At 36.2% G+C, this 17088-nt stretch overlaps 1 protein-coding gene across 1 annotated transcript in view; it reads left to right on the top strand.

Moving 5' to 3' along the window:
* The window catches only part of Nhlrc2 (NHL repeat containing 2), a 59477-nt gene extending 44625 nt beyond the window's left edge, over positions 1–14852 (top strand). Inside the window, exons 7-11 of the mRNA XM_027930186.2 lie at positions 2134–2365; positions 2930–3052; positions 3860–4069; positions 5056–5275; positions 8101–14852. Of these exons, the coding sequence (XP_027785987.2) occupies positions 2134–2365; positions 2930–3052; positions 3860–4069; positions 5056–5275; positions 8101–8357 (1042 nt within the window). The 3' untranslated portion in view covers positions 8358–14852. The remainder of the gene's footprint in view (positions 1–2133; positions 2366–2929; positions 3053–3859; positions 4070–5055; positions 5276–8100) is intronic.
* The last annotated feature ends 2236 nt before the right edge of the window (positions 14853–17088 follow it).

The following is a 17088-nucleotide window of genomic DNA, read 5'->3' as shown; positions in this document are numbered from 1 at the left end:
TTACTGCCACCATAGGGTATATGAGAATGGAAAGGTGGTGTCTCTACACGGCCTCCTGTCTTTTCCATAGAGTCTTTCTGCCTCTGCCTGACATTCCAGGTATAGATGGCCACACCCTTCTCTGTGGCCTCACTATAATCCAGATATCGTTACATCACTGTGCTTGTAAGTTTGCCCAGCCTTTCTTTTTCTTCCTGTCTCTCCCCTCTTTAACTAGGTCCTCACACTAGACCATCTCTTAAAGAAAGAAGCTCTGTCCCATTCATTGTTGCATCCCCTGTACCTAATTATGTATCTGGTACTCAGTAAGGTTTTGTAGAGTAAATGAAGTATAAAAGTCAGTAGACCATAAAGGTCATTAAATCACCATAGAAAGTAAGGTTCTCTCAATTATCTTTATCAGTAGAAAGGAGCAGTTATATAGAAAATTGAAAATATCAGGTATTCTAAGTATTATGTATATGTGTGTGTGTTGCTTTGAAACATATTTATGTAATGTTTTACAACAATCATATAAAAATATTTATTAAATACACTCTGTGCTAGGTACTAGAGATGAAAGGATATGCTCACTAAATTAAAGATAAAATGAAAACATGCAGTTGCCGTACTCGGTGGGCTACAGAGGAAGAATCAGATCGCAAACAATTCAAAAACAGTGTATGTAGAAAAGAATCACTGGAGCAGACTTCATGTTGAAATTATCCTGAATATAAGTAAAAGGAACACCCATTATCAGTAAGAGTTGAGTGTCAGAGAAAGCTTCCTGGAAGAGGCATACTGGACTGAGACCCCATGGAGGAGCAGGCTTCCACAGGGACAGGGGCGGTTTCTAGGCAAGAGCTGGCACTGGTGATGTCAGTGGCAGCTGATCACCCAGTGCCTTGTGAGTCCTCTTAAGAGATTTGGACATTCTGCAAGCCTTTATAGAAAGGGTCAGGCTGGGAGTGACATGATTAGTTCTGTGATTTTGAAAGAACCCTGGCAGCATTCAGATTGGGACAAAACTGGAGGTAGAGATGCCATCGAGGAGACTGTCAGTGCTCTCCAGGCTAGAGGTTACCAGCAGCGTACGTGAGGCTTAATTGTAAACAGCAGACAGAAGTAATGGAGCTTGCCAGAATATGTTCTTCTGGGTGATGGCTATTTTGGACATAAATGGTCAAGGGCTGTCTAAGTTTCTTAATTAAGTAAGATCGTCATTCGTCATTCTTGTTCATGATAGGAAAATGAACACTTGGTTCACATTGACCCTCACCTTAGTTTTAAGGATGCATTATCTTTATTCATGGCTGGTCCTCAAGTAGTAATGACCCCTAATGTTTTAAAAGGTACTGCTTTTTCTCTTTTTTATTTGATTAAGGGGGTTCATTTTTTAAGTGTTCAGACTTTTAATAGTAATTACCTTTCAATTTATTTGTTTTGAATACTACATTTTAAGTCAGCTTTTTCCCTATACATGAATTTAGAAACTAACCTGTAAAACTTTCTCTATATCACAAAAAGGATCATTCCAGTATCCTCTGAGTGGACATTTCCCTAGTGTATGTAAGAAGTTGATTTGATGTGACTCAGTAGTCGATGCAGTAAGGTCAGCCTATGTCATTTTCCTAAAGTAGTGATGCCTGACGTGGCTCTCTTTCAAAAACTATTAATTCCTTTTGTTATTCTCTACTTTTACACAAGAGCATAAACATTTTTAATGAAAATGTAAGCTTTAAACTATCATGAATTAGATAGTCTTGTTAGTTCCCTTTCGGAACTTAATGTTTCATGCAGCAAACCAGTCAGGACATTAAACTGGGAATAAACTTTATCAAACAATCTGACCATTATTTTTATAATTCCAGTCCTGTCGGGGATTTCCTATTTGGCCTTTGAGAGGGCTTTCAGTTGTGTGTATGTTGAAGAAAAGTAGGAAGGTTTCTACCCAGTGGCTGAATAAGTTTGGAAAATTACAGAGAAGGCTAACTAGCACAGTTTCACTAGGCCAAGATCACTAATTTTGATTTTTTTTTTTTTTTTTTTAACAGTGCTATCACCATTGATTAGATCATTTTCATTAATTTGTTGGATGACTATATTGGGCACAATATCCCATCTATTGATGCCATCTATGACCTTGTCTTTCAGTGAGCTAAAAAAAGGAACCTGCCTTCGGTTTGCTGGAAGTGGAAATGAGGAAAATCGAAACAATGCGTATCCTCACAAGGCGGGCTTTGCCCAACCTTCAGGTCTTTCTCTGGCCTCTGAAGATCCCTGGAGCTGCCTATTTGTAGCAGATAGCGAGAGCAGTACAGTGAGAACCGTCTCGCTGAAAGATGGAGCAGTGAAGCACCTCGTAGGAGGAGAAAGAGATCCCATGGTAAAGAAAGTCACTTTTGCAGTGTGCCCAGTCACTGATCAAGCTGTCAGTTTCCTGAATTGTGCAGAGTTAATGAAACTTAGGAGAAGTCATTCTCGGCCTGTTCATGAGATCAAATGGAGGTCAAGCCTAAGAAAATATGAGTATAAAGAAAAACAAGTAAAGCCAACTAAGAAAATCAGTGCTACTTGATGATATGTAACCATGTAAACGTTAAGGCTTTAGAGAGAAAGAAGGGATAGAATATTGCTCACTGAGAAGAGAAGAGCGCATATTAGATGTTGGTTGAAAAGGGCACCAGCCTCGATGATTTAGCCTGTTCCTCACCACGCGTGAGTAGAGTGGCAATGCACTGCAAGTAGAGTGGCAATGCACCAAAGCCAGCCCAGGCCACAGTCCTGTGAGTTCCTGCCAGTCTACAGCAAGTGTCCAGCCCTGATTGTATGAAAGACAGGCCTTTTCCCTTTTAATAGCACATACAGCTATATTAATTTTCACTTTATTTTCTAACAAACATTATAAAAATTAATAACTGCTGTTCTTTCTCTTTAAAAAAAATAAAAGAATTTATTTGCTTTTGGTGATGTCGATGGAGTAGGCCTCAGTGCAAAGCTTCAACACCCACTTGGAGTAGCGTGGGATAAAAAGAGAAATTTGCTTTATGTGGCAGATTCCTATAATCACAAGGTGAGTCTTGACAGAATTATATAATGCCTTGCTTTTGCCTGTGGTGTTTAAAACGCTGAAAGATCTGTGTACCTCCTACAAGTACCACTCCAGAATACAGAGGAACAACAGCCCTTGGCAGCTATGTACCAGCTTGTTCTGTGCTTCTTCTGGTCCTTTCTTTGGCAAGATATTATGATGATATCTGAAGCAGGAAAAGCACTAAATTTGGCTGTAATAAAAAGTTATGAATTGTGTGGGTTCAGCAGCACACACCTGGAGTCCCAACTTCTGAGGAGGCTGAGACAGGAGGATCTCAACTTCGAAGCCAGCCTGGGCATCATAGCACAAGATCCTGCCTCAAAATAAAAAGGGCTAGTGATGTAACTCAGTGCTAGAGCACCCCTGAGTTCAATCCCCAGTACCCCTCCCCTCAAAAAAGTTATGAATTGTGATCCATCAAAATATGTTCAGGAAATAAGGAGAAAGCAGTGCTAGATGCTCGTGAGAAAAGGGTCAGTTCAGTTGTGAAAGTATGTTCCACTGTAAAGAAAAACAATAGAATTATTTATTTTTAATTATAGAAAAAAAATTATCCAAGATTACACCTAGAAAATACACAGTTTTTAGTTCTTGGGGTGGAATACCTCTTCTTAGATCATGAGTGTTGGGCTTTTCAAGAGAATAAGGAAATACCTACTTTTTTTTAGATTTATTGATAATTTAATGGCAATCTAAAACTCTAACATTTTCTGGATGCTATACCTTTCCATTATACAAGCGTGAGGTGGATCTTCAGATACATAAATTTTGTTCTTTTTTCTTTAGATTAAAGTTGTGGATCCAAAAACAAAAAGCTGTACATCATTAGCAGGAACCGGAGACACAAATGATGTTTTCAGTTCCAGTTTTACTGAGTCAGCTTTTAATGAGCCAGGAGGCTTGTGTGTTGGAGAGAACGGTCGGTTATTGTATGTCGCAGATACCAATAATCACCAAATTAAAGTGATGGACTTAGAAACAAGAACAGTTTCTGTGGTAAGTGAACTGCAGCATAAGTTGAGGGTGTGGTTTTAAGAACAGTACTCAGGTGCCATGGCACTGACAGAGATGCTTGGAGTCAGGCCATCTCCAGTGGCTGAGGTGACACGTGGAGGTGGTATAGTAAGCCCTCCTCCGCTGTGTTCTGTGATAACCAGACCAGCAGGACTGCTTTGAGGATATCCTGTCATTCCTAAAATATAAGTTCCATCTGTGCTGAGAGTTTGAGAAAGAGACTGGGAGTTGGAGAGAATTTGATGAACCTTCAAGAGAAAAGGAAGGACTCAGATCTGTTTTTAAATATATAGATACACCACCACATACTACATACACACGGCACGTGGGTTGGGTGGTGTTACGCAGTGATCCTGAGATTATCGTGTAATCTTTGTTCCCTGTGGTGAATCCAGTACCAAATTATCTGCCAGAGGAAGTTTTAGAAGCCACATTTTAAAGATGTGGACATGTTCTATAATAGAATTGTAAGAGAAGTGTCTATCATAGCTACCTCTTGATGAATCGCCTTTACCTGGAAAAAAAAAAAAAAAAAGATTTGTTTCTTCTAAAATTCTAGTAATCTGCAAAGAATATGTTTTAAAATAAAAAACAGTTTACCATCAAAGCTGTCATCTTCACATAGATCTCTGTTATAAGATGAATAACATACTTGGCTACAAATTATAAGGGGATGGATATATCTACTACATTTAAATTCATAAAATCTTGCTTTGATTTTCTGCCACCTATAAACATATTGGACAATTACTCTCTTATAAGTATTGGTTCTCTTTTTGCTAAGATGAACATTTCTCTCTACTCACAGAATAATCTGGAGGGCATCAGGACAAACACCTTCTAATTCAGACTAGAATGACAATTTCAGTGATAGAGAAATTCATTTTCCTACTGAAATCTAAAAATAAACTTACTCTCAATTGCTGTACAGTACTGGTGCTTTAATAACAGATTTTTTGATTTCCTAGCTCCCTGTCCTCAGATCTGAAAACGCCGTGGTAGATGGCCCATTCCTAGTGGAAAAACAGAAGACGGTACCCAAACTGCCTAAATCTGCCCCGAGCATTGGGCTTTCCACAGTAACTGCTTGTCCTGGGCAGACGCTGCAGTTCAAGCTCAGACTGGACCTCCCATCAGGAGCAAAGCTAACTGAAGGAGTACCCAGTTGCTGGTTTGTAACAGCTGAAGGTATGAAAATATTTAATAAATTTTTTGTGTTTAATGCAATAATTTTTGCTCATTTATCATGTGTTATTTTTTACTCGGTGATTGAGGAAGATTATATGAAAAAAATGAATTTTCTTTGATCCCAGAGGTCCTTTCCTCCATTTTATTAAAGAACAGTGTAACTCACTGAATTACACCTCAGTTGTTAGCAGTTTCTTAGAGAATGGACTTGCCTATACTTCTTCCCATATTCTAAGCTTGTTCTTCATTTTTTCTTCATTTTTGTTCCCAGAAAGAACCTTTTAAAGTTAAAGTCTGAAATAGAGAAATGAAGTGGCACCTCCTTATTTAACATCTTTTTCTGTAACTCATCTGTCTAGTCACCTTAATGCAGTCCCTGCCCTTTATAGTGTGAACTAGCTTCTTGTTTCATTCATGGATGCTATGGAATAAGCATACCGCCTGGTTTTACTAGAGTTTTTCTAGAGCTTTCCATCATCTGTAATGTAGCAGATAGCAGTTCTACAGTGGGATAGTAGTGGTCCAGAACTTCTGAAAGTAGGACTTCTTGTCTCAAATGATCATCCTCTGTCCTAGTCTCCCACGCTCTTTCACACGTTCTCACTCAATCTTCCATTTCCTCCCCAACTCTTTTTCCCTCATACCCTCTCACACACTTTTTTTTTGTACATTACCCAAATCCTGGCTTCATGCCTTCTTACCTTCATACATTCTCAGAACAGAAGCCACTCAACAAGTCTAAATCAAGAGGACAAAGAGAACTTGGTGGGCCAGCTGTGTAGATGCCAGTTAGAGACTGGGAGGCTGGCTGGGGCGGGCTGGCTGAGCCTACAGGGAAACCACCCCTCTCACTCCCTACAAGGAGCGGGGCAGCCATGCACTACTCAGAGAGTTGGAGCTAGCTTTGCAGACAGAAGAGTTGTCCCACAACCCTCTGGGTTCACAGCAGACCCTATACTGCTGGTTTAACTGTTGTGTCTGTGCCCCCAGGTCTGAAGTGGTGCATCAGCTGGATATCATTAATCTCATTTCTCTCTGTGTAATTGTAGAGCAGCGTATTGATTTTTAAAATAAGACGTTGACAAATTAACATTTTTAACTCTGCTTTGTTAAACAGATGAATTACTCTCAAGTCATTGGGATATAAAATACAAATGGTACTAAAGTGAAGTGTCTGGGGGAAAATACTTAGCTCTTTCATCACTTGTCCAAGATATTTGTGCCATTTTTATTACATACAGGCAAATAAACTTTTAGGCAAGATTTTGAAAATTATTTTATGGAATACATTTGTACACTTAGGATTAAAAGATATTTTCTCTTTTTGGCTGCTTTTTGAGACAGTTAAAGTGGTTAGCATATGTGAAAGTTTTAAGCCAAAAGAAAAAAAGCAGCAAAAAAAAAAAAAAAAACCTCTGGCATATATTATAAATTCACAGATCCTTAATGTCATATATATGAAAATAGGTAAAGAAATATTTTCTTTTATTTCTTGATTTGAATATTAAAATAGAGCAGTTTATTATTTTCCCATCTGGCTTTAAAATTTAAGAAATTCTGTGCTAATTTTCTATCAAGTGAAATCAAGGATTAAGTAGAGCATACTCCCAGTCCAGAACTAAGTAAAGAAAGCCAAAGAATTTTCAAGAGAATTGTAGACCTGTTGAAAAACTCCTGCATAAATTCTCTGCACTTAACTCCAGTTCTTCCCTTTCACCTTCTCCTTATTCTTCTTAACTTTTTTAATTGCAGTTTCTAGAACTGAGCAATGGGTGTCTTAAATTTTCTCAAATTTCATTTTTCAGTCAACCGAATATTAGAAGCAATCAACCAAAGGGGAGAGGAGAGAACACTAATAGAGGCAGGCTCTTGAGTCTGTGGCTCCTCAGGAGGCAAAGAAAAGAGACAAAAAGCTAAAAAGTGTCTCATGGCTACTCAGTGGAGGACCCAGCTTTTGTACAAAGGCCGAGTCATTTATGCATCGTGAAAGATGTTGAGTGTTCTCTAGCAGGAAGACTTTCTTGCTGTGTTTCCCAAATCTGACTCCTGGTGTCTGCCCCTGTGAGCAGAATGTCCGTGCAGTACTGCTTCCTCAGTAGGACACAGGCCTTCCTCAGAGAGAAGGCTCGAAATGAATACAGACGGTTAAGAATTTTAATACTAGAAGGCTTAAAGTTCTTTAGTGGTTTATTGAATGTTTGTTATATAGACGATCTTAGTATCTAAGTCTAAGATGAGTTTTATATATTTAAATGAGGTAGAAAAAAATCTTAGTTTCTGTATTGTTTGGACTCAGAGATTGTATATATGGCATTATCTGTATTTTTATTATTATTACTCTAAGATATTTCAGAATTTACCATTATCTTAACTAAAAAGCCACTGTGGAGTTGTACATACACTTGTATTCTCTAGATGAAGTTCTTTTTGTACTGCGTCTCTGTTTCTCTGTGGTAAAATGGTCTGTTATCTCACATAGCTTGTGTTTATTTAGGCTGCTTAGATTTCATTTTGAAATTTGGGGCTTAAGGATCTAGAGCCATATTTGTAATATTCAGCTTAATTTCAGTAGAATTAAGTTTATGATTTATGGTGTTTAAACAAAGGAAGAATTGTAATAATTACATATAGAAATCACCAGATGGGGCTCATTTGTGGTCATTATGTCTTATTTATATTTATGCCTTTGCCCCAGATTGCAGTGCCCAGCATTAGAAACTTTCATCAATATTAGTTGATTGAATGTATCTTGTCTCCCTGAGATTTTTCCAGTCTCCTACTTTCTTCTTATACAATCTTAACAATTTATTTCTTTTATTTTCTAGGCAATGAGTGGCTTCTTCAAGGACAGATACCATCTGGAGACATAGAGAACATTTCCAACCAACCAACGATTTCACTGCAAATTCCTGGCAATTGCTTATCACTTACAGCAGTTGTATCTATCAGCGTGTTTCTCTATTACTGTAGTGCAGACAGCAGTGCTTGCATGATGAAGGGAATTTTGTTCAGGCAGCCTTTACAGATAACTTACACACAACCAGGGTGCATAGATCCAGTAGAGCTCAGGTATGTGTTCTAGAAGCCAGCTAGCAGCACTCAGTCACAAGCCCTGTCCTCCATTCCTTTCTTTATAGAAAAAATTTTATTTCTGCTTCTGGATTCAAGACACCCATTGCTCAGTTCTAGCAACTAAAATTAAAATAAAGCTATGCTTATTTATTATTGTACACAAATTCATTCTGCTTTTATATTAGCTAAGTCATTGACCATCATTTAGACAAAGATATGAAATCTCTGCAGCTATTTGGCAAAAGACTGAAGTCTACACTATAAAGAATATTATAAGATAATTTGCAGTGCTGATATAATCATACCAAGTATTTTAACTAACTTTTTCTACCTTTATTAATAGAAATAAACACATTTGCATATGTAAATTTTATAGTAACTTTAGATAGACCTAAGCTCCAGTCTACATGTTTGTGTAAGGATACCTGCCATTTAAGGCATAAGGTTTACTTTAAGCCAAAAAAGAAAAAAATATATATTATTTTCTTTACAGTAGATGCTTAGAGCATGTGGTGGTTACATATCTTTATTCCCTTCTGTGATTTTCTCAGTTGAAATATTTTTAAAAAGAGAGTTTTGATCTATTTTTATTATAAATTATTTGTTGTTTTAACAGAGCATTATTAATGCCTTATAAATTTATACAGAAAAAGTTGAACATATAGGCCTGTTCCTTAACTGTTTTTTGGTTTGGTTTGGTTTTTGAATGAACACATTATCACTAGATAATGAATGGGTCCCAGAAATAGTATAACTTTCAAGGAGAAGGGACTTAGGACACATTGCTGTCTGTGATAAAAAATTTATTGTGACAGCTGAATCTGATATAAATGGGTATGTATGTTGTTTCAGAAATTTATATTTTACTTGTAAGCTTTAAATGCAGATTTGTTGGTTTTGGGTTTTTGATTCCCATATTTAAAAATTAAATTTTGATTGTTGATCGTGATTTTTTTAAGATCACATTTAAGTCTTCATATTGAAATTTTCAATGTGAAGTACTTTTGTGTAATTCACAGGTATAGTATATCTTAACTACTTTTTAAAATATTAGAGCCAAAACATATACTGTTTTGTTGGTTTTTGGTTTTTTGAACTCCAAAAGAAATAGCTACTGAGAATACTGGAGATTTTTAGAAAAAATTACTGTTATCACAATTTATCTTATAACTATCTAAAAACTTACTCTTGTTTTTCCAAAAGTAGATTCAACATGTTTGTGATTTAATCAGCTTACAAGATCTTAAAAACCTCAGGCAGACCATGTTTATTTATTTAATAAATATTTATGAACAATATGGAATAATATGCTTCCCCTCCTTATATTTTTAGACAATATGACATAATATGCTTCCCCTCCTTTAAAAACAATGCTAAATTTGAAATGTAATCTTTTAAACACATTGTCTGCCCATTTATGTATATTTTGGGAAATACAGTTTTGAAACATAGTATTTACTTGTTTCAGAAGGTTGGTGAAATCTCTTAAGAGAATGTATAGATCATGACTTTGATTAGTTAATAGCCTACAAAAATTACTTTTACAGAAAAATATAAAATAAAAAAGAATTCTGTTTAAAATTGTATGTAATTACCTCATTAAACCTTTTCCCTCCACAAACAACCAAAACATAATTTTCTCTTTTATGGAGAATAGACCTTATTACTTTTTAATGTCATTGACTTATCATACTTCTCATTTCCACTTGGACAGGATGAGAATATTTTGGCTCATTTCCTGTATAAGGACATAAATAGTCTCACTCTCTAAAAGAAATAGAGTTTTAACTTGCCAATGTAGAAATAACTGATGACTTATTTTTCAGTATAATACCCAGAGTATGTTTATATATTTTTGCGTACATTAAAAATTCAAAACTACTTCTTAAGCTTTCCCTTTACTTGCCTAGGTAGAGTTTTGGATTAGTCTTAAGCAAATACTTTTCTTGATTTTCAGAGTACTCTTTTATTGAACATTCTTATTCTTACCCACTGCCAGTCTGCATTGTTTTATACACTAAAAATTTTATTTATAATGGATTAGTATGATTTTGAATAAATCACACTAAAGCAATATAAATGTGATTCTAGAATTTATAACTAACATAAACCTCTTATATAAGAGTAGGCACTATAAAGTTTATTTTTAAAACTTCTTGATCCATGTCTGCCTTCTGTTTTTCGTTAGGGCTGTTATTTTTTTACTTTTGCTTTTCTGTTGCACAAGTTATGTCCAGTGGGTTTCGAAAGAGTTAAAGTTTCAGTTAAGTCACCTTAATTAAAATGCTAGTAAGATAACATTACACACATTTTGACATAATGCCTGGATTTTTACCCTGAATTATATATTTTTTTTCTCCTTGCTGTGATATCATTTTACAAATAGTAAGATTTTTTAAAAAAATTTATACTCAGGATTAATATGATCCCTGGAAAGAATTTTGCTTATCTTAAATATTCTATCTCAAGCAAATATTTAACCTATTCACAAAAGAAAACCTTGTGTTTAATCACCTGTAAGTGTAACTTTGGCAAAGTTCAATGACTATGAAAAACAATTTTATCCCTAACTGTCTAATAATGTATTTAGTTAGAGTATTATCAGGTCTTCAAAAAGCTACAGTAAGCTTAATATATAGGTCTTAATGCAGCCAAAAACTATATAATATGTGTGGATGAGTGTGTGTGGATGTGTACATGGATATGAAGATTAGTTCAAGAAGTTCTCACATTTCTTTTATGGCCAGTCTACTTTCGAGCTAATACCCCTGAGATAAGTTATTCTTTACTTGTTTTTCCAAAGTTGGAAAATTGGGGAAGATAATAAAAATATGTACCTATAGCATAATAATTTTTTCTTTAGCATTTAGTAAATAATGAAACTGCTACTTACAGGCTTAGTTAATAATAATGATAAGTTGACCACAGACACACATGGCTTGACATTTTCTTTGCAACTGCAAATTTACAGGAAAATCTTTATCTACCAACTATTTGTTATGTTAGTATTCTCCATAGAGTTGGGGTTGAAGAAGAGAAAGTTCTATAATAAAGCATATCATTGTTTTCCAAACAGTACTGTAGTTATAAAGATGCATGCCTACCGTCATATTAAAACTTTAAAAAGATATTCTGGACCCATGAATAATCCACTTGCTTCAGAGAAGGTCCAGACACCCTGAACCATACTCCAATAGCACGTGCCTAACAACTTGCACCAGGATACGTGTTTTAACCCGAAGTTTCACTCTGATGGTGCTTACAGGATCTTCAAAGTGCTTTAATAGATACTGCCTTAATTGAGCTTCAAAATAACCTTATAAACTAGACAGGAAGATTATTGTTTCCTTTGTGCAGATGAGGGAACAGCTTTGAGATCAGAAAGCTCCCAAAATGACATTGATACCTAGAGCAGGGCTGGGTGTCCACAGTTGCTAGGTGATGTGGGATGACGAGGGAGGAGAGTGAACAGTAGATATTTTGTCCTGGTTCAGGTCTCCTAATTCCTGGCTCTGCTACACTAGGGTATAAGGTTAAAAAGCCGAGAAGCAGAACACTTACTTCTGTGAACACTTTCTTAGGCCTCCAACTAGGTAGTAAGCATTTCCCAGTGCTTCTGCAAACGCTTTGTACAGTAACTCAGGACCACCTTAAGAGGGAAGGACCAGAAGCTGAGATAGGGGTGAGTAGTTATACCAGCAGAGTCAAGGTCACACATTTAGGAAGTGGCATCTTTCTAGGCTCTATGTAGTAATTCGTCAATCCAGAGAACCCAGTACTCTTAATGATTTTTGGTTATAAACTATCATTCAGGCCTTAAAATGGTCTGAATAATTGTTTCCCCAAAGATTTTTATATACTACTCTTCTTTAATCCACAAATTTTCTTGGCAGATGCATATATTAAAGAAATCCCAGTGCTAGTCCCACCTGTGTGGCTTCAGTTGGTCTGCGGACAGTAATGAAGACCATAGCAGCAAAAGTTAACAATTCTTAGCACAGGACTGTTTCAAACCCTGATAAGATCATTTGTATTTTAAGAAAATTTTGTTTCGTTAGCAAATTAGCTCTAGTAATGTAAAGTCTAGTGCTTTCTTGCTTCATAAATACTGGTATGTAGACCATTCCACAATGACACAAATACATGCAATTCAGTTTCAGTAAAGTTTTTGCCAGGGTCAGCCTATGATTTCAGCATTAGATGCTATTAAAAGAAATGAAGCAAAGTGCTAGCAGTGATTATCTGCCAGTGATTCTGATTAATGATCATTCCTATACAGAATGCAGTCATCTTTTCACTGTTAAATGGCTTGCTTAATAAATACTAACAGTAGCATGCACTAAGGAATTTATTAATTTTAGTATAAAATCCCATTCCTGAAATCTATAAGGTGATGTATGTCCATTTAAGAAAGTGATGGACGTTGACGTATTTTAAAAGTGGAATTTACCATTAATCACCAAGATTGCTTTTTCCACCTGTGGCACATAGTTTATGTGAATGAAGAATTAGCACTAATCTTAAATCACTGTTTTGTCCCAAATAAGTAAAACTTTGCTTTTCATTCATTTCTTTGCAATAGGTTAATATAAAGAATAGTACTTTAAGTGAGAGGCTCAAGTCATCTGTGTACATTCCACAGCTGACAAGCCCTGGCCCTTGCACATATTCAACCTGCAGTTTAGCCTGGCCTCCTTTGGCAGAGTCTGCATACAGAAGAATGGAGGGGGCCCTACTCAGCTTTTTGACACAGCCCTTCCTTTTCTTAGTGTGCTGGTTTGGTTTAATCATTTTCAAAGGTTAGAGTTGAAAGTTAAAATACTAGCCACGTGTCATGGACCATTTGCCTAGTTAGAGTTAGTTGTTGTTTTGGTGTCCTTCTCTGGCATGCCACTCAAGAGGACCAAGGGATGTTTTGTTCTGTTGAAAGCCTCAGGACCAAAAGCAGAGTACTGTAGACATCTCCAAGTATTCCTCCTCCTGGACCATCCATCTTACATTAAAAAGCACTAAATAAGCACAAATGAGTACTCAACAGTCTTGTACCAAAAAGCACCCTTGTAACTGTCCAGAAGTGGTAAGGATTCCTTCCTCTATCAGTCTTGGTTAAGAAACACAGGGTTAGGCAACGTTGTCAGATTTTTAATGTTAAATACTTGAACAAACACAATTTACCCCTTTTTAATTTTAATGTGTTTGGTTACAGGTTTCCATTTGAAATAAGTGAAGGGAGAACTCAATGCTGAGAAGTAGAGAAAAAAATCAGCCCTCAGATATAAGCAGACCAGTTTAAGCAAAATTGTTCTTATTCTTTCTTTACATAGTTTGTGCAATGCTCATGAAAAATATGTTGAGATAAATAGGACAAAACATTAGTCAATAAATTATGTTTCTTAAGGGTAAAAATAGACAAGTTCCTGACTCCGCCATATAACTGTCTTCCACTTTTAAAATTTCGTAGTCATTATTCTTAGCCCCACTGGGAACACCAGCCGGTTTGTGTTGGGATGGAGCTGCGTGTGACACGTTGTGCTGTATCCATGCCTGTGAACCTTCGTCGTTGGCATCATCTGGAAAACAGAAACCACCATTCCCCTGCACACTACCTCCCGCTCCTTAGAAACCACAGAGTTTGTGTAGAAGTTTCAGGGAGGAACTGTGGTCATGTCAGTAACTATAGATAGGGAAGAATGAGTTTCTTGTGGGGAGATTTTTTTCATCCCCTTAAATTCCTAATATCAGTTTTCAAAGTAGGGGAGCAATACCCTTTGTGACTTGAAATTAATTTCTCTGTCATTTGATCTATATGTTCTAATTATACTTCACATAGGTTAAAATTTTCAAAAAAAATTTAAAATCTCCCTCTTAGGATACATTGAGAGCCATTTTAGGATCACTGTCATTACTTTACATGTGGTTTGTGGAGAAATCAAAATTTGCTGTGTAATTGAGATTTACATACATTTATCACTGCTTCAAATTATAACGTTTCATAAATACATTAAATTATAAAAACTCAGATTCTTCCTATCTTTTGTGTGGAGAAAGTATGTGGTTTTATTTCTGAAACTAGAGCTGGTCTGCTGTGCTGACTTCATCCTTACAATTCCAAAATATAATTGTATTTATTTTTTCTTCATTGATTGAAAATGCAATGAAAATCGTAAATTACAAGTTCAGATGTTGATATTTGTAGGTACGGTCTAGTTCTAAAAGAATTTATTTGTGCTTTTTTAAAGTATTTAATGTAGACAGACTAATATATTTTTATACAACACTATTTCTACTTTTATTTCAAGACCGTATTCTTCAGTGACTGTTCTTTGAGTGCATGTATTAATCGTTTGCAGTTAAGCACAGTGGCCTTCAGAGATGCAAAAAAAAGTGCAGTACATGTGATCTTAGAAAGCGAAGGTATGTTTATACTGCATGTGGAAACCTACTGCGTCTCTTTCTAAAGCTGTATACTTTTTTTTCATGAAATAGATTAAATATTTTCTCTCAAGCCATGTTTCTGGGTTTTTTTAATGTGCTTTCTGTTATAAATATATAAGATAATTTTACTACTTAGAAACCTGTAAGCCATGATTTATTTGAACTTTGGGGGAATAAAGTTTTAAAAAAAAAAAAAACTGAACAAACACTTCGAAATAAAATCATGCTGTCATAATTACATACAGATTTTTAAAAACATTGGGGGTGCTGGGGTTGTGGCTTAGTGGTAGAGCACTGGCCTAGCATGTGTGAGGCACTGGATTTGATTCTCAGCATCAAATCATATAAAATAAAATAAATGTCCATCGACAACTAAAAAAAAAAAAACAATTGGAAAGGAGTGACCTGTTCAGTAAATGGAATTAGGAAATTTGAAAAGAACAACAAAATTTAACTCTCTACCTGATTCTGTGCAGATAGATTGGAAAGGAATTAGTGACTTAACATGAAAATAAAACTACAAAAATGCCAGAAAAAGATAAAGGAAAGAATTGTGTGGAAGGTTAGAATGCCATTCCTGGGAGTGACCTGAAACCCAAAAGCAGGGATGGGAAGATTGACAGGTGTGACCACACAAAAAGTGGCAAGAAATGAAAAAGGAAATGACGAACTTAAAAAATATTTTCAAAACACAAAACAGACATAGAAATACTGTGTATAATATGTGAAAAGCTCCTATAGGCAATAAGAGATACCCCAGTTGGAAAAGTCCAAGAAATGTGAGCGTGCAGTCCCCAGAAGAGACAGTAACGAAAAGCTGTGCAGTCCCACTGTATCAGGAGGTACAAAATGATTCACTCAGCTACTCGCTGAGTGGTGTTTTACACTCTTCTAGTCCAGTATTGAACAGGTTAGACAAGATGTCTGCTCCAGACCTTATTTTATAATTGAGAGGAAAGTCAAGGAGATAAGTAAACAAAAAGACTAATGACTAACAAGGTCTACAGGAGATGCCAGGCCTCAATTGCGTTGGCATGAAAAGAACCCAATTCCTACAGGTGCCTATGTGAAGTACAGGGACCACATTGGATAGTGTTTCTCAAAGAGGCTCTTTGAACTATACTAATACTGACAAAATACTTGAGAGCCAGTGGACCCAGGTTCTCTCCAACTTGGTACTGTCAGAGTTGAATTTTGGCCATTCGAATGTAAAATGTTGTGGTGTTGCTTTCTATTGCCATGACCATTAGTGAAGGTAAATATTTTTCTTATTTTAATGACCCAGTAGTTGCAGAAATTGCCTCCATAAAATACTTGAATATGTGCATGAAAGTATGTCAGCATTGTAATAGTGAAAAACTGAAAACAGCCTATATGTCCATCAGTAGGAAATGTTCTCTGTACAACTGTCTATCCATGCAGTGGAATACAATGCAGGCATTAAAAAGAATCACATCTACTTGCACTCACATGTTATAGGAAGAACACAAGTTTCAGAAGGAACGTGAGTATGCTTTTATTTTTTTAAACTGATTCTATACCTACACATATACACATAGAGTCTTTAGCAAGACCATAAAAAATGACCAGGCGAACAAACTGCAAAACAGTAATGATTGTTCCATGGCCTTCAAAATCATATGTTAACATATTCATTCTTGCAGTTTCAATTATAAATGTGTGGAGAAATGAAAAATAGTAAATTTAATATTTCTTTAGTACACTATAAGACATTTCCGATATTGAGAATTCAGGGTTTTATTGTCAAAAACCTAACGAGAACATTCCAGCTGTGCCTGCTTTCTTAGGATGTAAGTCATGAAACAAGGCAAGTAATTCCTTTCTATACCTTGGCAAATTGTCACATTCCTTTCTTTTGCTCTCAGTGTTGTGAAATGGCTCCGAGAGTTTTTGAGGTGACGGTTTATGCCAGCACCACTTCCTCTGGGACATCTTTTTATTAAGTTCCCTTCACTAAGTTTCTCTGGCTTCTCACCCATGTCCTATCAAACCGCAGCAGTGTCAGCACCCCAGGGTCCTCTCCGATTTCACTTCCATTGTTATCACTTTTAATTTCTTTGCTGTACTATTTGTCCTTGTTGGCCAGTGCCCTGTGCTGACTCATCATCTTTGTAAAATGTCACATGGCTGTATCACTAGGAAACAAAGCAGTGTCACTACACGCTTTGCTCTCTGCAGGAACTGAATGAATTACAGATGCCCAGTGACCAGCCACTAACAGACTTTGAAAGAAGTGACATTACTGGTTTCGAGCCATGGGGCACATAAGTTACTACATGAGTGAT

This window comes from Marmota flaviventris, chromosome 4 (assembly GCF_047511675.1).
Source record: "Marmota flaviventris isolate mMarFla1 chromosome 4, mMarFla1.hap1, whole genome shotgun sequence".
In the NCBI taxonomy this organism is placed as follows: Eukaryota; Metazoa; Chordata; class Mammalia; order Rodentia; family Sciuridae; genus Marmota; species Marmota flaviventris.
Note: the sequence above shows the minus strand (reverse complement) of the source record. Positions and strands in the feature narration are given on the sequence as shown.